The following is a 19,065-nucleotide window of genomic DNA, read 5'->3' as shown; positions in this document are numbered from 1 at the left end:
ACACGTGTAGACTCGCAGCACTTCAGATTCTGAATATAATGGGCTTTTGGGATAAATATGAGAATTCTTCGTTATGTTTCAATATTGTGCGGCTTCCGTTTGCTTGCTAACTCAATGAATTTACTTAAGCTACATGCTGCACAATTAGGGCTTTGACTGAATGATTTTTTTTATATGTATAGAGTGATTTGATATTTTGATAATCAATTTCTACTTGCTATAGTACTCAATTCATAACAGTATTGTCACTGTTTACTGTAACTGCAATACAATCTAGATAGCCTCTGGGTTGCTGTGTTGTTGTTGTTGTTGTTGTTGTTGTTGTTGTTTTAACATTGATTTGCAGTTTTTAGATGTTTGGGAGTGGTGTATATCTAAAAGATTTTTTGTTTTTGTTTTAAATGGATCAGTGTTTGAAATAATGTAGTAATTTACACCATCCTTGCTGGCTTTTTCGTGTTGTGGTGTATCAGTAAATATTTTTAACTTTTAACGTCTGATCTGTCCTAGACTGAAGCCCGTCCGTTTTGTTACATTCCTTCAGGGTGGATTATGCATAGCTTTGCTGTTTTCTTCGTTTTCAATTTATGTGCAGAGTAGTGTTCACCTGGTCTTTTATGGCAATCAGCACCAAAGACATTGTTCATCAATCATTTTTCTAAGGCACAGTTGATGTTATTTGTGCTTTCACCTCCAGCAAACTGTTGCAGTTTGACGTTTGAAATAATGAAATATTGTCAGAGATCTATTTTAGAAATGAGGCTGAGGTTTTATTTTTCTGAGCTGCGTTTGGCAAATTGTATTTGGAATGTATAGATATTAAGCTGCTATGTACTGATTATCCGCCACTTTGTAGCTGTGAATTTAGATGATAATCTCATTTAAGCCTGCAAGTCTTTATATCGTAGTTCTGGTGACTAGAAGTGGCTTTTACTTTAATCATAGAGTATAAATGCTATCCTACATGCTAGTGCCTCTGTATATTGGCTGTAATGTTTTCAAGTGGTTCGTAAACTGCTGTAATTGAAGTTGAGCTTTTTTTGATTTTTGTTGTTGTGTGTGTGTGCATGTGTGAGTGTGTGCCTTTTAACGTCAAGTATTTCATCATGAAATGTAATCTGAGGTGAACTTTTAGATTGTATAACCAGCGTGTGGTGGTCACTTATATTCTTTTAGTATGTATTGTGACATGGCTTTTTCCACAATGGCTGTATTTGCAACTCTTCGTACTGTATGACTAGTGCCTTTCTCCAAACTGGCTGACGGAGGATGTCATTGGATTGCAAATGTGTGTACTAGTTCCTTCCTAGAGGATACACCCCTGACTTGACATCACCAACAGTTTGAAAACTTATTTTTACACAGAATCCTAAGAAAGTACAAGTCAGGGAATGTTTACTGCTCTCACCAAGAACACCGCACAGTACTCACAAATATAGGACCTGATTTTAGACAAATGCAAAGCTTTACCATCACACTGAATGTATTTGTGGGGAGGGCAAAATCTGGAATAAGATGCCTGATCAAGGTATTTGCCGTGATCAGAGCATAGATGGGTTTTGTATGCAACTTTTGCCGCATCATGTGTTGGTTTGGGGGTTCTTCCAAAATGCTTTATAAGTCAATCAAAAGTAAAAGGTTCCCTCACCTATTTATTCTAATGGTATGCTTTTGCTATGTTTCCTATGTATAATGTGTTTTCTGTATAATTGCCACTGTGTTAACAACCCTAAAACAAAGAGGTTGCACTGGTTTAAGTGGTGTGCTGCCTCAAGTTTGTATTTAGCGCGCATGTGATGTGTTGTGGCACAAACGTCTCCGTTCACGTAAGGGAAATAGTTATGCTCCTCCTTTGCTGGGTGTCATTCATCGTTTCAAATATATTGTTTCTGTAAATGAGATAAAAACATGAATCACCGTAGTCATGTTCCTTAATCCGTTTCTACTCTGTCTGGAGTTGTTAAATTTGGTAATCCAAGCTGCCTCTCATGGATTTTTGCATTGACAAAAGACACCAACAGGTCAACTAGTTCCCGCAGGCGCTTGGAACCCGACCGCCTTAAGTATCAGTTGAACAGATTTTCTTCAAATAAGGGCCAATGTCTTAATACATTTTAGTTCCAGATTATCAAGCTTTTTTGTGCTGGCACTTGTTTAAATTACTAGTTCTAAATCAATGTAGATGTGGGGTGTGTGTGTGAAGATTTTTTTTTTAGGGTTACTGAAATGCATAAATGCTCAGTTAAGTCTTTAGACTCATGTAAAATATAACTTGTAAGAAAAGTTCTCTAATTATTTGGTGGAAAATGCTGTGTTTAGAGTCAATTTGTAGACCTGATTGGCAAGTTGAAACCATTACTGTTGAAAATTAAAATATTTGTTTTGCTTTTATGATTCTGTGTTCTTTAATGCTACACTAGCTGTCATGTAGCAACTGCACTGTGCAATATACAACGTTTTAGGGACTGGGGATATGATTATTGTTTGGCTGTCACGTGTGCTGTGTGTGATTCTTTCCCACTCTAGTTCTATGTTTTAGTGTGACCAGGCCTTTAATGTACTTAGTCACAAAAAGCGGGTTCCTTCTTGGTGACTGTCAAATTATGAATTGATGTCAAGGTTCACTTTGAAATAAAAAAAACATATCTTTTGCTTCAACTGGTCTGTACTTTGTCTTTTCATTTAAAATCTTGTAAAGCTTGTACTTTCTATATATATTGCTTCTAAAATGGACTCAGATCCATTTAGACTTCTGTGAAATAGCCTTCTTAGCCTTTACATTTAAAAAAAAACTTACTAGTAATCTTTTTCCTCTGGAGGATACTTTTAGAAAAACAAAGGATGCAAGGGCCAACTTGAAAACCTATTTTTCAATGTATTTTTTTAATAAAAAATTATTGACATCCCCTGACGGCATTAGATGTCTCAGTTCATTTTGAATGGGAAGGCTCCGATCCATGTCAGTCAGATGGTATTGGACGTCTCTCGCCGTCAATAGCAGTGAAACGTGCATTTCCTAGTGATGCCTTCAGCAAAAACTATTTTATGGCTATAAAACCTCTACTGCAGCTACAGCTGCAACACATAAAAAATAATCAATAATAACATACAATTGAAATAATATTTAGGAATATAGCCCTATTTTACTCACCAAAAATCCAAAAATTTGGTGAGCCCTATTTTACTCACCAAAAATAACCGAGTAGCTACATCTAGTGATAAAGTTGAGAAGTGCAGCATAGTCTTTACTGAGGACCATGAAAAACTGGTTAGCGCGCTGCAGTTTGTACACCACTGATGTAAATGAACGTCAAGTTTGAGGTTAATTCAATTCATTCATCCCCGATCCGCTTATCCTCACGAGGGTCAAGGGTGTCCAATCCAAACTAACTATGGACAGTTTTTTTAATTAATAATAAAAATCATCATGGTTAAAGATATTTTCCCCCTCCACAACTACCAGTACTTTTATATTGCTTTATATTCGGCCTCAACTATTAACCCACAGGTGTCAAAGTGGCTGCCCGGGGGCCAAATCTGTCCCGCTCCATCTTTTTGTGTGGCCCGAGAATGTAAATGATGAGTTCCGACTTTCTGTTTTAGGAATCAAAATCAAATGAAGGTTATAGATGTATATTATATTCCCTGATATTCCTCTTTTTAAATAAATATTTGCATGTTTTTAATCCAGTTTTTTTGTTCTTTTGTATTTTTAGTTCAAAAAGCATTTTATAAAATCAATAAATATATACAAATATTTTCTGTTTTCCATTTTAATATTGAACATAAACCAATATTTTGTTTCCTTTTGAAATGAAAAACAAATGATTAAAAGAAGTTTTCCTTACTAAGAAAAAATATCAAGGAAACATTGTTTTAGATCTTTGAAAAAAAACAACCTGAATATTTATTATTTTGTATTTCTAGTTCAAAAAGCATTTTATAAAATCAAAAAATAAATATATAAAATATTTTCTGTTTTCCATTTTAATATTGAACATAAACAAATGTTTTCTTTCCTTTTGAAATAAAAAAGAAATGATTAAAAGACGTTTTTCTTACTAAGAAAAAAAATATCAAGGAAACATTATTTTAGATCTTTGAAAAAAAACCTGAATATTTATAGGGCTTTTGATCCAGATTTTTTTTAAAATAACTAAATATTACATCTAAAATGGTCCGGCCCACATGAAATCGAGTTAACGTTAATGCGTATACTGCAGGGATGGTTTAATAATGAAACCCATCCCTGCTTTATACGCATTTCCGTTTCCCAAGTAAGAGAAGACTTTTATTTTGAAAGCACCAACGACTACTTCAGTTCTCGAATCCGAAATTGACGCGTTGGCAAGTCTTTGCGGTCACAGCAGGGAGATCAGACTTCAAACACACAGACAGCGTGACGGATGAACAGCTACAGTGGTCTTCTTTCCCGGAAACCCGGCAGAAGGTCCATGGAGAGCGGAGTCCTGCTTGTGTGTACCCGGGACGGCTTGATCGGATCCCGCCGTTAGCCGTTCTCCCCCCATCACTCATTGGTGGACCGATGGCTCCTAAACATGTGCCCCTTCCCAGCAGCGGGGTCGGGGTCGGGCAAAAAGCCCAGCTAAAAGAGCAGCTGTTGCTGTATCTCGTGGCCCGGAACCTGGATGTGTGGACGCCGAGGCAGAGGAAGAGGACGCCGGCGATGGGCGGGATGCTGGCCCGGTGCTTTGTGAGCGTCAGTGCGGTACTGATGCTGATGATCCAGTGCTCCTTGGCTGCTGGGGGTGAGACGCTGATTCTTCATGCTTATACAACCTTCATTAGAGTAACAAGATTCGTTTTGTATAGCTGGAGATTGTTGGCAGATGTTGTTGTTGTGTGGTTCGATTTCGAAAGCCTGCTTCTTTTGGTTAAGCTTAAATCCATCCAGACCTTTAAGTAGATGGCTCATGAGTGGGAGAGCTTCTTTAGAGTCTTGGATTCAAGTCGCTTATCTTGTAAATAACATTCATTTGGGCTTGTTTTTTTGGTGATCTTACCCTATTATGTAGTATTATACAGCTCTAGAGGACCAAAAGAAAAGAAACACAAAGGTTAAAAAAAGACAAAAACATACATTTGGTGATATTGTCTGGAAATATGTTCTATATTTTTGGGCAATGAATGATTCAAATGACAACATTTGGATTTGGGGAGTTATATTGCTGTAATAGATTTGGTTGTTTTATGTAAATGTATAGACCTACCTAAACACAAATCCAAGAAATTGATCATATTGCAGTGGTTTAACGTCTATAGAAATATGCTTGGCTTATGTAAACAACCTCCACCCTGTCTTGAGTTCTATTTAAAGCTTCTGCAATTGAACAGCGATTGTTTCGAGCATCCCAAAATGCACACAGGGAAGAGTGCAGTGGGTGCAGAAATAAACATAACAATATTGCCCGCGTTGTTGTACTGCGATCACCCAGGAAGCCTTTTATTCATTTGCAAAGCACTAAGCAAGATCTAGTATTTCCATAGGGGACGTTTCATTGCCGAGGCAAATCAATGATTTATGGTCTTCATGTCCTCAAAATGCGACGACCCCCCACCCCCACCCACCCCTAGGCACAAACACCGACACCCACAAAATAAATAAAGAACCAAAAATAGCTACAATCTTCACGTCGGAAGCGGAAAGCAATTCTTCGATATGCATAGTCATTTGATCATATATGAAACATTCTGCGAAAAAGTTCATGATTTGCGTTTATAAAAGTTCTTAATAGGTGAAAAGAAAATACAGAAAGGGAGACTTTGTGGCCTTGCCTAGCTACATTTCCACATATAAAACTTACTTTTTTTCAGATTTTCAAGCTTGACATGCTTTAATTTCCTGACAAGATCATAGTAGTACTACTCTGTATTAAACAGGAGGTATTTATTGATGATATTTCAGGTTGTAGTTTTCAGTGTAGTTAAAATGTCTGCCCTCAATTGAGTGGCTTTTCTCTTCCTTGGTCCCATTTCAGCAACACACATGTAAGGTTAATGAGGACTTACTTTTTAATTAGTGTGGATGTAAATGTCACTGCTATTGGTCTGTATGAACACGGCAACTGGATGGTGATCAAGCCATTATGTACTCAGCATCTTGGCCATAAGTCAAGTGCAGGCTTGGACCCTTATGTGCTATATATAGATGGATGGATATTTTACCAGTGTTATTTTACCAGTCATATCGATACATTCATTCATTCACTTTCCGCACCTTTTATCCTCACAAAGGTTGCACAGGGGGGTTTGGATCCAGAGCCTATCCTACCCAACTATGGGCACCAGGCAAGGGACACTCTGAATTCGTGACCGGACGTTTGGTCGCCGGACGTGTGGTCGCCGGACGTTTGGTCGCCAGACGTTTGGTCGCCCGGGTGAATATAATTGTGAGAGCTGGTTTCAAAAGTAGATATTTAGATAATAAACTCTCTCATGAATATAATTTTGAGAGCTGGTTTCAACAGTAGATATTTAGATATTAAACTCTCTCTCATGAATATCATTTTGAGAGCTGGTTTCAACAGTAGATATTTAGATATTAAACTCTCTCTCATGAATATAATTTTGAGAGCTGGTTTCAACAGTAGATATTTAGATATTAAACTCTCGCTCTCATGAATATAATTTTGAGAGCTGGTTTCAACAGTAAACTCTCTGTCATGTTGTCAAACGTCCGGGCGACCAAACGTCCGGCGACCAAACGTCCGCCGACCAAACATCCGGCGACCAAACGTCCGCCGGCCAAACGTCCGAGTACCCTCTGAATTGGTGGCCAGCCAATGTCAGGGCACAAGGAGAAGGACAACCATTCACCCTCACACTAATACCTAGAAGCAATTTAGAGTTTTCAACCAGGCTACCAAGCATGTTTTCGGAATCTGGGAGGAAATCGGAGTACCCGGAGAAAAATCCCGCAAGCCCAGGCAGAACATGCAAATTCCTGACAGTGAGGACCCACCAGGGATCGAACCCTCGACGCCAGAACTGTGAGGCTGACGTGCTAACCACTTGGTCACCATATTGATACATTTATTCAGTCATTTTTTGTACCGCTTATCCTCCCAAGGGTCGCTGGAGACTATCCCAGCTGACTTTGGGTGAGAGGCGGGGGACACCCTGAATCGATGGCCAACCAATCACAGGACACGAGGAGACAGACAACCATTAATGGTGACACTCTTACCTAGGGGTAATTTAGAGTGCTCAACCAACCTACCCAGCATGTTTTTGGGGATGTGGGAGGAAACCAAAGTACCTGGAATAAACCCACGCAAGCTCAGGGAGAACATGCAAAACTCACAATTCCAAATTGGACAGCATTATCTATGTGAAGCAAAGTGTTTATATGATAAACCTGACGTAATTGTCAATCACAGGATCACATGAATTGTATTTTTTTGATAATCAATTATTAATGTATCCATTGAATTTCCAGCTTTTTCTTATTAAGGGAAATGGGAGACGGTTAACATTTTTTCAAAAGGAGTACACCTTGGGCCGCTTTATCTTCATTTGGTTCATGGGGGGTGCTGGGGCCTGTCCCATCTGACTCCGGGCCAGAGGCAGGGGACATCCTGAATCGGTGGCCAAGCAATCGCAGGGCAGGGGGAGACGGACAACCATTCACGCTCACACTCACATGTAGGGACAATTTAGAGTGTCCAATCATCCTACCTTGCATGTCTTTGGAATGTGGGAGGAAACCAGAGTACCCGGAGAAAACCCACGTAGAACATGCAAACTCCACACAGGTGGACTGACCTGGATTCGAACCGAGGACCCGCTGGGCCGCCAAATTCCTACTTATGTTAATTTTTTATTTTTTTTATAATCCACCTAAATTATTTTTTTCGCAGCCTGTCAGTGGCAAAAATATTCATTGTATTGACACATTCCTCATCTTTTTTTGGCTCTTATCAAAGCTGTGATGTGTGATGTGATTAAACAAGCAAAATGTGCTTCATCTGCAAACCGTTCAACTTTCATAGTTTTTACATAAACATCCACTATATGGTGTATAGTTTTACAATAAATTGTATATGTACCTATATAGGCAAACGGACTGCCATAATCAAACCACTTTCTTCACCTTATAATATTTTGTTGTCATTCCTTTGACATCAATTACAGCATAATGTCTGGAGCACAGACATCATCAAATGCTGGATTTAATCTGCGGTGGTAGTTTACTAAGCCCTCGAATGCATCTGTCTTCATTTTCTTGTTATTTTTCCATTTTTGTCATCAGCAAGAATCAGGTTGTGTGCTTGACTCGGCCTTTGCATAACATAACAGTCCTCTACATTAATAAACTCTTGTTTGCTTCTGGAATACGCTCGCATATAGTTCATCTGCACTGTGAAGTGCTGGCCAATGAGTTCTGAAGCATTTGGCTGAAGTATAAGCAGATAGCAATGCCTAAAACACATCAGCTTAATGTTAGCTGTCACATCATCAATAAATACCCGTTAACCAGTAACATTAGCAGTCACAAATGTGCATGCCATTGAACTACCACCACCACCACCACCACCCTTCACTGATGCACTGGTAATGTACCAGATGTAATCACTATGGAAATATAAAAACAACACACAGGCAGACATGAGCAAACATTTGAATCAGAAACCTGCAAACTCTGAAGAGACATTCTAATGAGTAGCTCATCATGCTGCCTCTTAACTAATTAGGACACTCTAATTGATAACTTGTGATGTTTTAATGTAACTTGACAAAATTGATCAAAACAATAAAGTGCAATGCAATGCCTAGTGAAACTATATTCATATAAAAGACAGTTGCTTAAAGTATTAATGAATGCAAAATGTGAATTTCTTTGATGTGCGGAAAACGAACTGTTTTTATTTTCAATATATTACGAAGAGGGGCATCTCTCTCTCTCTCTCTCTCTCTCTCTCTCTCTCTCTCTCTCTCTCTCTCTCTCTCTCTCTCTCTATATATATATATATATATATATATATATATATATATATATATATATATATATATATATACACTATTTACTCATCTCATCTCATTTTCTCAACCGCTTTATCCTCACTAGGGGTGCTGGAGCCTATCCCAGCTGACCTCGGGCCTAAGGTGGGGGATACCCTGAATTGGTGGCCAGCCAATCACAGGGCACAAGGAGACAAACAAGCATTCATGCTCACACTCATACCTAGGGGCAATTTAGAGTGTCCAAACAGCCTACCATGCATGTTTTTGGAATGTGGGAGGAAACCAGAGTACCCAGAGAAAACTCACGCAGGCCCGGGAAGAACATTCAAACTCCACACAGGTGGACCAACCTTGATTTGAACCCAGGACTCCCACTGTGAGGCCGACACGCTAACCCACGGGTGTCAAAGTGGCGGCCCGGGGGCCAAATCTGGTCCACCCCATCATTTTGTGTGGCCCGGGAAAATAAATCATGAGTGCCGACTTTCTGTTTTAGGATCAAATTAAAATGAAGAGTATAGATGTATATTAAATTTCCTGATTTTCCCCCTTTTAAATCAATAATTGTAATTTTTTAATCCATTTTTTTCTGTTTTTAGTTCAAAAATCATTTTGTAAAATATAAAAAAATATAAAAAAAGCTAAAATAAACATTGTTTTAGATCTATAAAAACTGAATATTCAGGGATTTTAATCCAGTTCTTTTAATCCATTCATTAAAAAAAAATCTAAATATTATATCTAAAATGGTCCGGCCCACGTGAAATCAAGTTGACGTTAAAGCGACTCGCGAACCAACCCGAGTCTGACACCCTTGTGCTAACCACTCAGTCGCCGGGTCGCCCTGCATCCCCTTTGCTACAAATGTGAATATTTTGAATATAAGCCACCACTGCATATTGTTAACCCGACCCAGAGAATATTGCTCCAAAATGAATCACACGCACACTTGTATATGTGTTCTTCTCATGGCTTGAGTTCTCAAAGTCAGAAAGCTTGACAGACCAGCAATAATACCTAAGGGAGTGGAGATTTTACAAAAAGTCAATTGCCTGCACAGTGCTTTCTTCGTTCTTTTCTTTGACATATAAATGATTCAACACGCAAGTGGAATTAATGTCCAAAAGCATTATTTCAATTCAAGGTTATACTCATGCAGTTCTACCTCACTGCTTACGCTTTTCATCAGCACCCTGACAATTGAGGAGCATTGGATTGGATTGGATAACTTTATTCATCCCGTATTCGGGAAAGTTCGTTGTTCCAGTGGCAAGAGGGTGAGGATGCAGGAATAGGAAAGGCATTGATGGATTTTTATTTTTTAGGAAATATTTTATGAATGAATAAAACTCACAAGCTCGGAAAACAATTGGAAAAAAAACACAGTTTCCAAGCCTCAACTGCTAAAAACCAGAAAACCATCTACCCCTTCTCGACATATTCTCCTTGTGTTGAAAGCCATATGGTGTGGCTAAAGAGTTGCCTTTTTTATATATCGTTTCATCACGTACATCACTTAGAGAACAGATCTAGAGATTAAATTGTTATTCTGTTCTTGTCCTCTCAATCAAAGTTTGCTGTGGCATATATTGATGTGTCTGTGGAGTTTAGTGTCTGGCTGGCTTATACACAGCGTGTGTGTTTTCTTTTCATACTGAGATCTTCGTGAACCATCAATAGCTCAGATCTTTTGGTCCGAGTTACCATGGGAACAGATCTGCAGTTTTTAGTGGTCTCACTGCATATTTGAATTTGTCAGTCAATGTTTGTAATATCACTAGAGTACATTCTAGAGTTATTGAGATTCTGGTTTTGGCTACTGGATAAAACTTTGGGACTTCAACAATAAAAAATTCAATTAAATTCCATCATATATTCTGTTTCCAGCAGCCAACCATCTCATGTACCCATTTTGAATTCACATTTTCATGGGTTTAGTTCCAAATTACCAGTCATCCAGAATATATTCTCTGTCATATCCCTCCACACAATGTCAGTCTCAAAAGGCCATAAATCATTGAAACCGTTCAGTTTACATCAAAATCTATTCAATGAATTATTCACAACGTGATTCATTGTGTGATTAATCATTTGAAGTGCAAGCTTGCACATTGTGATTGCATTACGATGGCTAAGCACTTTGATTGCAGTCACCGTGTTTCTCTTTCATAGTCTGTCCCAATAGCGACCAGAGATTCTCATCAATGTTGTAAGTTTATTATACAATTTGTGAGGTTTGACGCAGTTTGCACTGAGAATGTGACATGACGTTGCTATAGTGTCTGTCGGAGAGGCTCAGTTGTTTATAAATCAAGCAGAGACTGCTAAACAGCTGCATTCATTTGTTTGCCTTATCTGCCATTGGTTACGCAGACCCCACTTGCTGATGATTAAATTACTTGTGTGTTTGATAGAGAGTAAAATAAAACCTCCCTCTAATTTCTTCCATAAAGCATAAGAACATAGATTTTCACTTGGGGTGTACTCACCTTTGTTGGCATCATTTCACACATCCATTGCTGGGTTTTGAGTTATTTTGATGATAGAATTTTTTTATTTTTATTTTCCATGCTCTACAGCACAGGTTTCAAAGTGGAAGCCCGGGGGCCAAATCTGGCCCGCCGCATCATTTTGTGGGGCCCGAGAAAGTAAATGATGAGTGCCGACTTTCTTTTTTATGATCAAATTCAAATGAAGATTATAAATGTATAGGGGCTATTTCCTTTTTCCCATTTTTAAATCAATAATTTTTTAAATCCAAAATTATTTTTTTCAGTTTGTGTTGTTTTAAAATCTAAAAATAAATATATGAAAATATATTCTGTTGTCCACTTTATTATTGAACATAATTAAAAAATATTTTCTTTTTAAAATGAAAAGACAAAAATGATTAAAAGATGTTTTCCCTTACTAAGAAAAAAAGCTCAAATAAACATTCTTTTAAATCTATTACAAATGGAATATTTAAGGCTTTTGATCCAGTTATTTTTAATCCATTTTTTAAAGATATCTAAAAAATATTATCAGAACATCTGCAAGAGATCATAAAAGCTGGCTGCATCTTAACTTGCTCATAATTTGTGCATGAAATTGACCATAAATATTGTATATTCATATATGTTTTACTCTTTTTGCCATCAAACAATTTGATTCTCAGGCATCTCTTTTTCCCCCATCTTGTTTCCTTTACCTTGTTTTTTTGTAATTAACCTAATATTAAAGTTTGTTATTCTAGTGTACCTCATTTTGCTCTCGCAATATCAATCCCCTTACCCTCAAAGTTATTTTGCCATTTTAAGATATGGTATCATTGCCTCATTTCCATTGTCAGCTAGGATTTGCTCCAGCACCCCCGCAATCCTTGGAATAATAAATTATACAGATGAGAAGCAAATAATAAAATATGTGAAAAAATATATCGTAATTTATTAGATGAAATTAACTACAATTTATTAATGCCAAATCACTGTTCGTCTTTTTACATACAGGAGACATCTTGGAGACTTTTTTTTCTTTGCCGAACAAAGAGTCTTTACAGAGATATTTAACCTTGGATTGGACATAATCTATTTTTTGTAACTCTGTGGGCCTCAGTCAAACATGGACACTCCGTTCAAAATTATGAGGCACTAAACCACTCCACTGTCTGCTGTGCTGTCTACTCACAGGGCTTAAAAAAGATGTTTGATTGGAATCCACTAAAGGCCTGTCAAAGCCTTAGATTTATTGAGATAGCTGTTCCTCAAAAGCTTGGCAAGTATGACTTTGCTGCAGCCTCACTTTGAGGACACATTTTCTCAGCCAAGTGTAATGTATTCTCTGTTGAGGCATTTTTATTACTATTATTCCTGCTATTATGTTGTATTATGTTGTTATAATGTACTCAACATAGCCCAAAAATAAAAATAAGGAACAAGTAAATAGTGGGCGGCCCGGCGGCTGAGTGGTTAGCGCGTCGGCCTCACATTGGGGGACCTGGGTTCAAATCCAGGTCGATCCACCTGTGTGGAGTTTGCATGTTCTCCCTGGGTCTGCGTGGGTTTACTCCGGGCACTCCGGTTTCTTCCCACATTCCAAAGACATGCATGGCTGGCTGATTAGACACTCTAAATTGCCCCTAGGTATGAGTATGAGCTTGGATGGTTGTTTGTCTCCTTGTGCCTTGCGATTGGCTGGCCACCTTTTCAGGGTGTCCCCCGCCTCTGGCCCGAAGTCTGCTGGGATAGGCTCCAGCACCCCTAGTGAGGATAAAGCGGTTCAGAAAATGAGATGAGATGAGTAAATAGTGTATGCTATCCTATCATCCTGGTGTATTACACTGTCAATCAAGCACCTCTTCTCAACTATATGAAAGGGCGTCAAAGGCAAAATGTTGTCTTTTGGTAAAGAGAAACAGTGGAACCAAAACTCTTGTACAAGGGTAGCTGTCTCAGCTAACAATGACATAGGCACCAAAACAAGGCTGGTTGTTGGCCCCGACCAACTTTGCCAAAATTGCACCAGTAAAAGAATCCAGTTTTTATTTTGAGATGAAAAATTATTAGTTGCCCTGTGACTGGCTGGCCACAAATTTAGGGTGTTCCCCACCTGATGCCTGTAGTTAGCTGGCGTAGGTTCCAGCACTCCCCACATTCCTAGGATGAGCAGTATGGAAAGTGAATGAATGAAACTTTTAGTCATTCAATTGCTATTGTTGCGTGGGGGGGTGTGGAGAGCGTGGTTGGGCCGATATGCAAGGAAGCTGGCGAACACGGGGAGTGAGATTGCACTAGTGTAACTTTAATAACTTAGACTTGTTCACAAAACCCACAAAGCCTTAAATACAAAAAACAGGGAAAGTGACAAACGAACAACTAAGACAAATGAACCAAACCTTACATGGAAAACAAAGGGGCACGATGGGCACTGGACATGAACGTGGAACATGTACATGACTGAACATGCACGGTAGAAACAGGCATGAACAGCAGACAATCTGACAAGAACTGACAAATACACAGGGTTTAAATAGATAGACATGGCTTGGCCAGACAATTAGAAACACCTGGGTTACACGAGAGGCAGCGAGCAGCAGAGACACCAGGAGCTGGGAAACGAAAAAACCCAAAACCCCAACAAAACATTACAGAATGACTACCTAAAAGTAATGCTTGTTCGTGAGTTGAGGATCATAATTATAAAGTATTCAATAGATCCAATGTTAATGTAGCCTAAGATGCTTCCATGTCAGGCTTTTCTTTCTTTCAAACACCGGGGCCGTGTTATAGTGCTTGAGTCTCCGGTTTGAAATTGTATGGTAAAATCTTGTTTTTCGGGAAAATCTTCTTCCTCTGATCCACTTTCAATTTCGTATTTCAACACATCGCATGACAAACACTCTTTTTTCCATTGAGTCATACGCCCTGGGCCAGGTCCTATCTTTCCGTTACATTGTTTTTATGACCAATGATCCACTATGTTACCGATTTCAATAGTTTTTGGTGTGTGAGTCATAATAGTTTATTTTTAAATACTCTTTGACAAGATTCTATCATTTTACCTAAAGTTCCACTATTAGCGCAGTTTGTCTAGTAGATGTGAATGAAATGGGCACTTGGTAGCCGCATTCCACCTGATCATTTGTGTCATGTCTGTTCAAGGCTGTACATACTTCCTAAGAGCAAGCCTAAAGCACTTCCTATTTTTGGTGAACCACAGGTCATCACAGTAAAAATGAACAACCCGTATACACGGACTTCAAAATGTAGCAAGACTAATGGCTTCTGAACATAAAGAAATAAAAATACCCATCCTGGTAGGAACTGGACAGGAAAAAGTAAATAGAAAATACTTTTCTTTTTTTAAACTTTTTTTTGTCAAGTTTTCGCAAAGGACCCTCATAGGACCCTTTGATCAGGACAATCATAAAGTACAGTAAGTTTGGTGCAAATACATTAAAGTACAGGCAAGTTATAGCACTTCAAATCTAGGATTAAAAAAATGGCCATCATTTTCAACTTTTCAACCTTCAAATCTATTTTGTTGATGGCCCACCTAAAACAAAGATCCTCACGTCAAGGTTTGAGGCCATTTGGCCCTAGATAACAAAATATCAAAATTATTTTCTGATACCACCATGTGGCGCTAGGCCCAATCGAAAACATTTAAACTCAGCTGTGTTGGGGGCAGGGCTCTTGTCAAATTGGTTAAATATCATCCCAGTCAATCATTGGCCCTGGGAGTCATTGATTGAGTGAGTTTGACACATTGGCAAAACCATGTTGAACTTTGACCACCAAGGGTCAGTTACATTGGTGAAAACTCAACATTTTGATAATTTAAGATGTCCCAAGTCTCATGAAAAACCCCACCAATTATAAGAGTTCATTCAAATGTGGACCCTGGAAATGGTCAAAACAGGCCAAAAGTGTTAATTTTTCCAATTTTGAGCCAAGATGGGCGACTTCCTGCTTCCTGTTCAGTTTGGGACTTGGGTGCCACAACTTTTTGGTGCAGTTTGAGGCAAAGTCTCGACTCACCAAATTCTGTAGCTCTATGTTGGACAAAAAGGGCATAAAATGCAGGTTTGAAAATTTCGTGGAGGTGCTATTGAGGCAGTCTTTGTACTACAGTCTTGAAACTACCACCATTTGTAAATTGTCACCAAGATCTATTGATCCGCCAAATTTGGTCAACAATAGAGATGTTGAGTGCTCCAAAACGACGTTTGCTATGAATGATAATTTTGATCTTTAGAAGAACAATAGAGCCTTTCACACTGAAGGGTGCTCAGGTCCTAAATATACCCAATTGTTCACACAATATTGGGTTCTTGTACATGAATATGTGCGCTTATCATCAAATGTGTGGAGTTTCAGCTAACATATATTAGTAGCTTGGAATCAGTCCAAGTCCAACCTTCCCGTGGTCCCAGAAAAGCACCCTGCACATGCAGCAGCCGTTACTCAATCCCCTTCTGTACAGCTGCAGTTTCTTCTGCTTTTTGCTGCCATGATTATGGACTGCTGGGGTTCGTCACATTCTTTCTCGCCCTGATTAGACACAGAGGAAAAGAAATGTGGCTGATTATATAAAAGACCAACATAATATGGATTGATCGAACATTGTTACCTTAATGTGAATAATCTCCAACAAAAAGAATATATGTATATATTACTTACAAAATCATTCATCTCATTATTGACTTCTATAGAAAAGGCACTGCCAGTGAAATATTTTTTGCTCTTGTTTATCCCTACCATGCAGCTAATGTGATGAACAGCCGTGTTGTTATTTTTTCCTTTGTTGCCAGGAAGAAAAATGGAGGCAGCTTGCAGTTGAGGCTCTGATAATAACGCTCTCCAGTCAAGCTGTCTTTGTACTGGCCTATAGAACCAAATAACTTTTAGTCTCAATTCGCACTACGGGCCAAATTCCTTATCTAATATGTACGTTTTTTAAAAATATTTTATTCATTAAGTATTTAAATTCAGCCCAGTGAATGAGTGGTTTGCATGTCGGTCTCATAGTTCTGGGGTTCCATCCTAGGTCGGCCCTCAATGTTTACTTGTTAAAAGGTTGTCCGTTTCTTTGTGCCCTGCGATTGGCTGGCCACCGATTTAGGGTATCGGTTCAGAAAATGAATGATTAAAAAGTATTCCTCCTAAAAGTATTTAAAGCCACACACATCCAGTATTGCTACTCAATGTGTACATTTAGCAAACCCTTGAAAATTCTTCCATCTACAACTTCCAAATTTCACATGATACAGTGGTACCTGCGATGATAGGTCAGATTGGGGTGTGATAGGGCAAGGTGTTTGCGCGTGGAACACTCATAATGGAAGGTGGGCAACCCAGTATTAGGACAACTCACTTGTGACCATTGAGTCGACATCCCACTTTTTTCTTTCTAAACACTAATCCTGGCATCAAAAATTGTATTTACCAGAAGTACCTGGTTGCACTTACTCATCTTTTCATTCATATAATGAAACTTAGCTGCTATTCCTCAATTACAGTAAGACTCAAAAGATATTTCTGTACAAACTGATTTAGAAAGTTTATAAAATGGCAAGAGACAGAAAGATGGAGAGATAATCAGATGAAAACAATTTCCCTGTTAGATTAATTATACCATGCAAGGCACAGCTGAATTACAATTAGGATGATCAGTGCACTTTTGGAAGAAAAAAGATTTTGTGATCATAATTAGTAACATTTTGTGTTCCTTCTTATCTAAGGGGGATGTTTTCAGGTTGCGTGTTTCCTCATTAATGTGTTTGGGGAAGGTTAATTATGTCCCTGCAGTCTCATACGGCAAACACTGGGACCAACTCACCTTTCTCAATGTCTTACTTGTCTGTTTCTGCGCACATATTATGGAGTAGGTTTCGTGTCATCCATCGCATTCAATTTAGTGTGCGTCTGCAGGGGACTTACATTAGGTCAGCCCACATGGAGAAATGTACAGGTGCTTAGGTATTCGCTAGGTGATTAGACAACAGATTATGCATGCGGTTTGCATCACATATAACATTGTCATTTCTTGATGTCATGGAACACACGAAAGTTTGTGTCGCAATCTTAACGATCAGAACATCTACAAGAGATTATAAAAGGTGGCTGCATCCTAACGTCCGTGAAATAACAGTCAAGTAAAAGGCCAATGTTTTGTGACAAGGGTGTTTTCAGCGGTTACTTCCCAAAAACAAGAGGGTTGGATCAGGTTCTTTGTATATACTCCTGCAGTGTAAAATCATGCATGCACTTCCAGATTTATTTTTGCCTCAGTCTGTCTCAATGTCTGAGAGTATAAATTGTACAAATCTGACTAGACCAGACAAATGGATTTTAGATGGCGTCACAGGGGGCACATTTCAATGTTATTCTACTATCCGGTCAGTTGAAATTACATTTTATTTATTTATTTTTTGACAGCAAAGTCAACCTTCAAAGGTTAAAACAAATCGCCTTTTTTTTACATCTTAAAACAAACAAAAATTGCAGACGGCTTACTCTAGATCAACATTAACATAATATTCCGACTATAAATCACTACTTTTGCCTCTGCTTTAAACCCTGTGGCTTATAGTTCAATGATGCCAGTGTGTAGATTTTTACAGGCTAATTTCTTTTGCCGTAAGTATCCCATAATACAAGGAGAAAATCTGCGGCTCATAGTTAGATGTGGCCTATAGAACTACAATTTTCTGTAACTTTCACGTTTGGTGGATGTGGTTTTTAATCTGTGAATTACAGTAGATGTCATCAACAAAAACACAGTTTTAGAAGTTAATCCTGCAAATATAAACACTGTTGAAATAATTCAAAAATACCATTAACTTTAATTCACTGGCTCGTGTAAAGTACGTCTTACTGTCCATCAGCCAATATAACATTATGACATCATTATTTTATCATGAATGAAATCCTTTTTAAAAATTGTTCCTCCATATCTCTATTAAACAGTTTCCCTCTGTGGACTGTCATGCCTTTGTCTTTTATGGTGGTGTTCTTTGTTGTATTGCAGACCAGATGCTGTGTGACCTACACAGTTGGATTCTTGGGTTTTTCCATCTTTGTGTGTAAAGTCTGTAATAAATATATTTTTTGTTAGCATTTGAAAAAGCCTGATGGTTATAGAGGTTCACTCACCTGACTTCGGTGCGGGAACGCGTGAGCCTGATTCCCACTGGTGGCAGCATGATTGTGAGTGCGAATGGTCATCTGTCTCTCTGTGTGCCCTATGGCTGACTGGTGACCAGTCTAGGGTGTTGTCTGCCTTTCACCCCAAGTCGGGTAGGATAGGCTCCACCAACCCCCGCACTTATTTATGTGACTACTTACTTATGTTGACTACTTATTATGTGTGCACTTTATGGTGAAGCTTTAAATCCCATTTTACTTGTATTGTACTATAATGACAATAAAGGCATTCAACTCAATTCAATTCAATTCAACCTTTACGAGGATGCGCGGTATGGAAGATGAATGAAAAAATAACCCTTATTTGTTTACCAGGCCGAGTGCAACAGAAACACTAGATGATAAGGGTACACATTCTGTGTTTTAATGATCCTGGAACCACAAGGACAGTGAA

The 19,065-nt window shown here is 38.5% G+C and overlaps 1 protein-coding gene across 3 annotated transcripts in view; it reads left to right on the top strand.

Moving 5' to 3' along the window:
• The first annotated feature begins 4,329 nt into the window (after positions 1 to 4,329).
• The window catches only part of kiaa1549la (KIAA1549-like a), a 99,627-nt gene continuing 84,891 nt past the window's right edge, over positions 4,330 to 19,065 (top strand). For all 3 annotated transcript variants that reach the window (XM_077595561.1, XM_077595560.1, XM_077595559.1), the window contains exon 1: positions 4,330 to 4,769. In XM_077595561.1, the coding sequence (XP_077451687.1) occupies positions 4,547 to 4,769 (223 nt within the window). In that variant the 5' untranslated portion in view covers positions 4,330 to 4,546. The remainder of the gene's footprint in view (positions 4,770 to 19,065) is intronic.

Source organism: Stigmatopora argus, chromosome 3, assembly GCF_051989625.1.
Source record: "Stigmatopora argus isolate UIUO_Sarg chromosome 3, RoL_Sarg_1.0, whole genome shotgun sequence".
In the NCBI taxonomy this organism is placed as follows: domain Eukaryota; kingdom Metazoa; phylum Chordata; class Actinopteri; order Syngnathiformes; family Syngnathidae; genus Stigmatopora; species Stigmatopora argus.
Note: the sequence above shows the minus strand (reverse complement) of the source record. Positions and strands in the feature narration are given on the sequence as shown.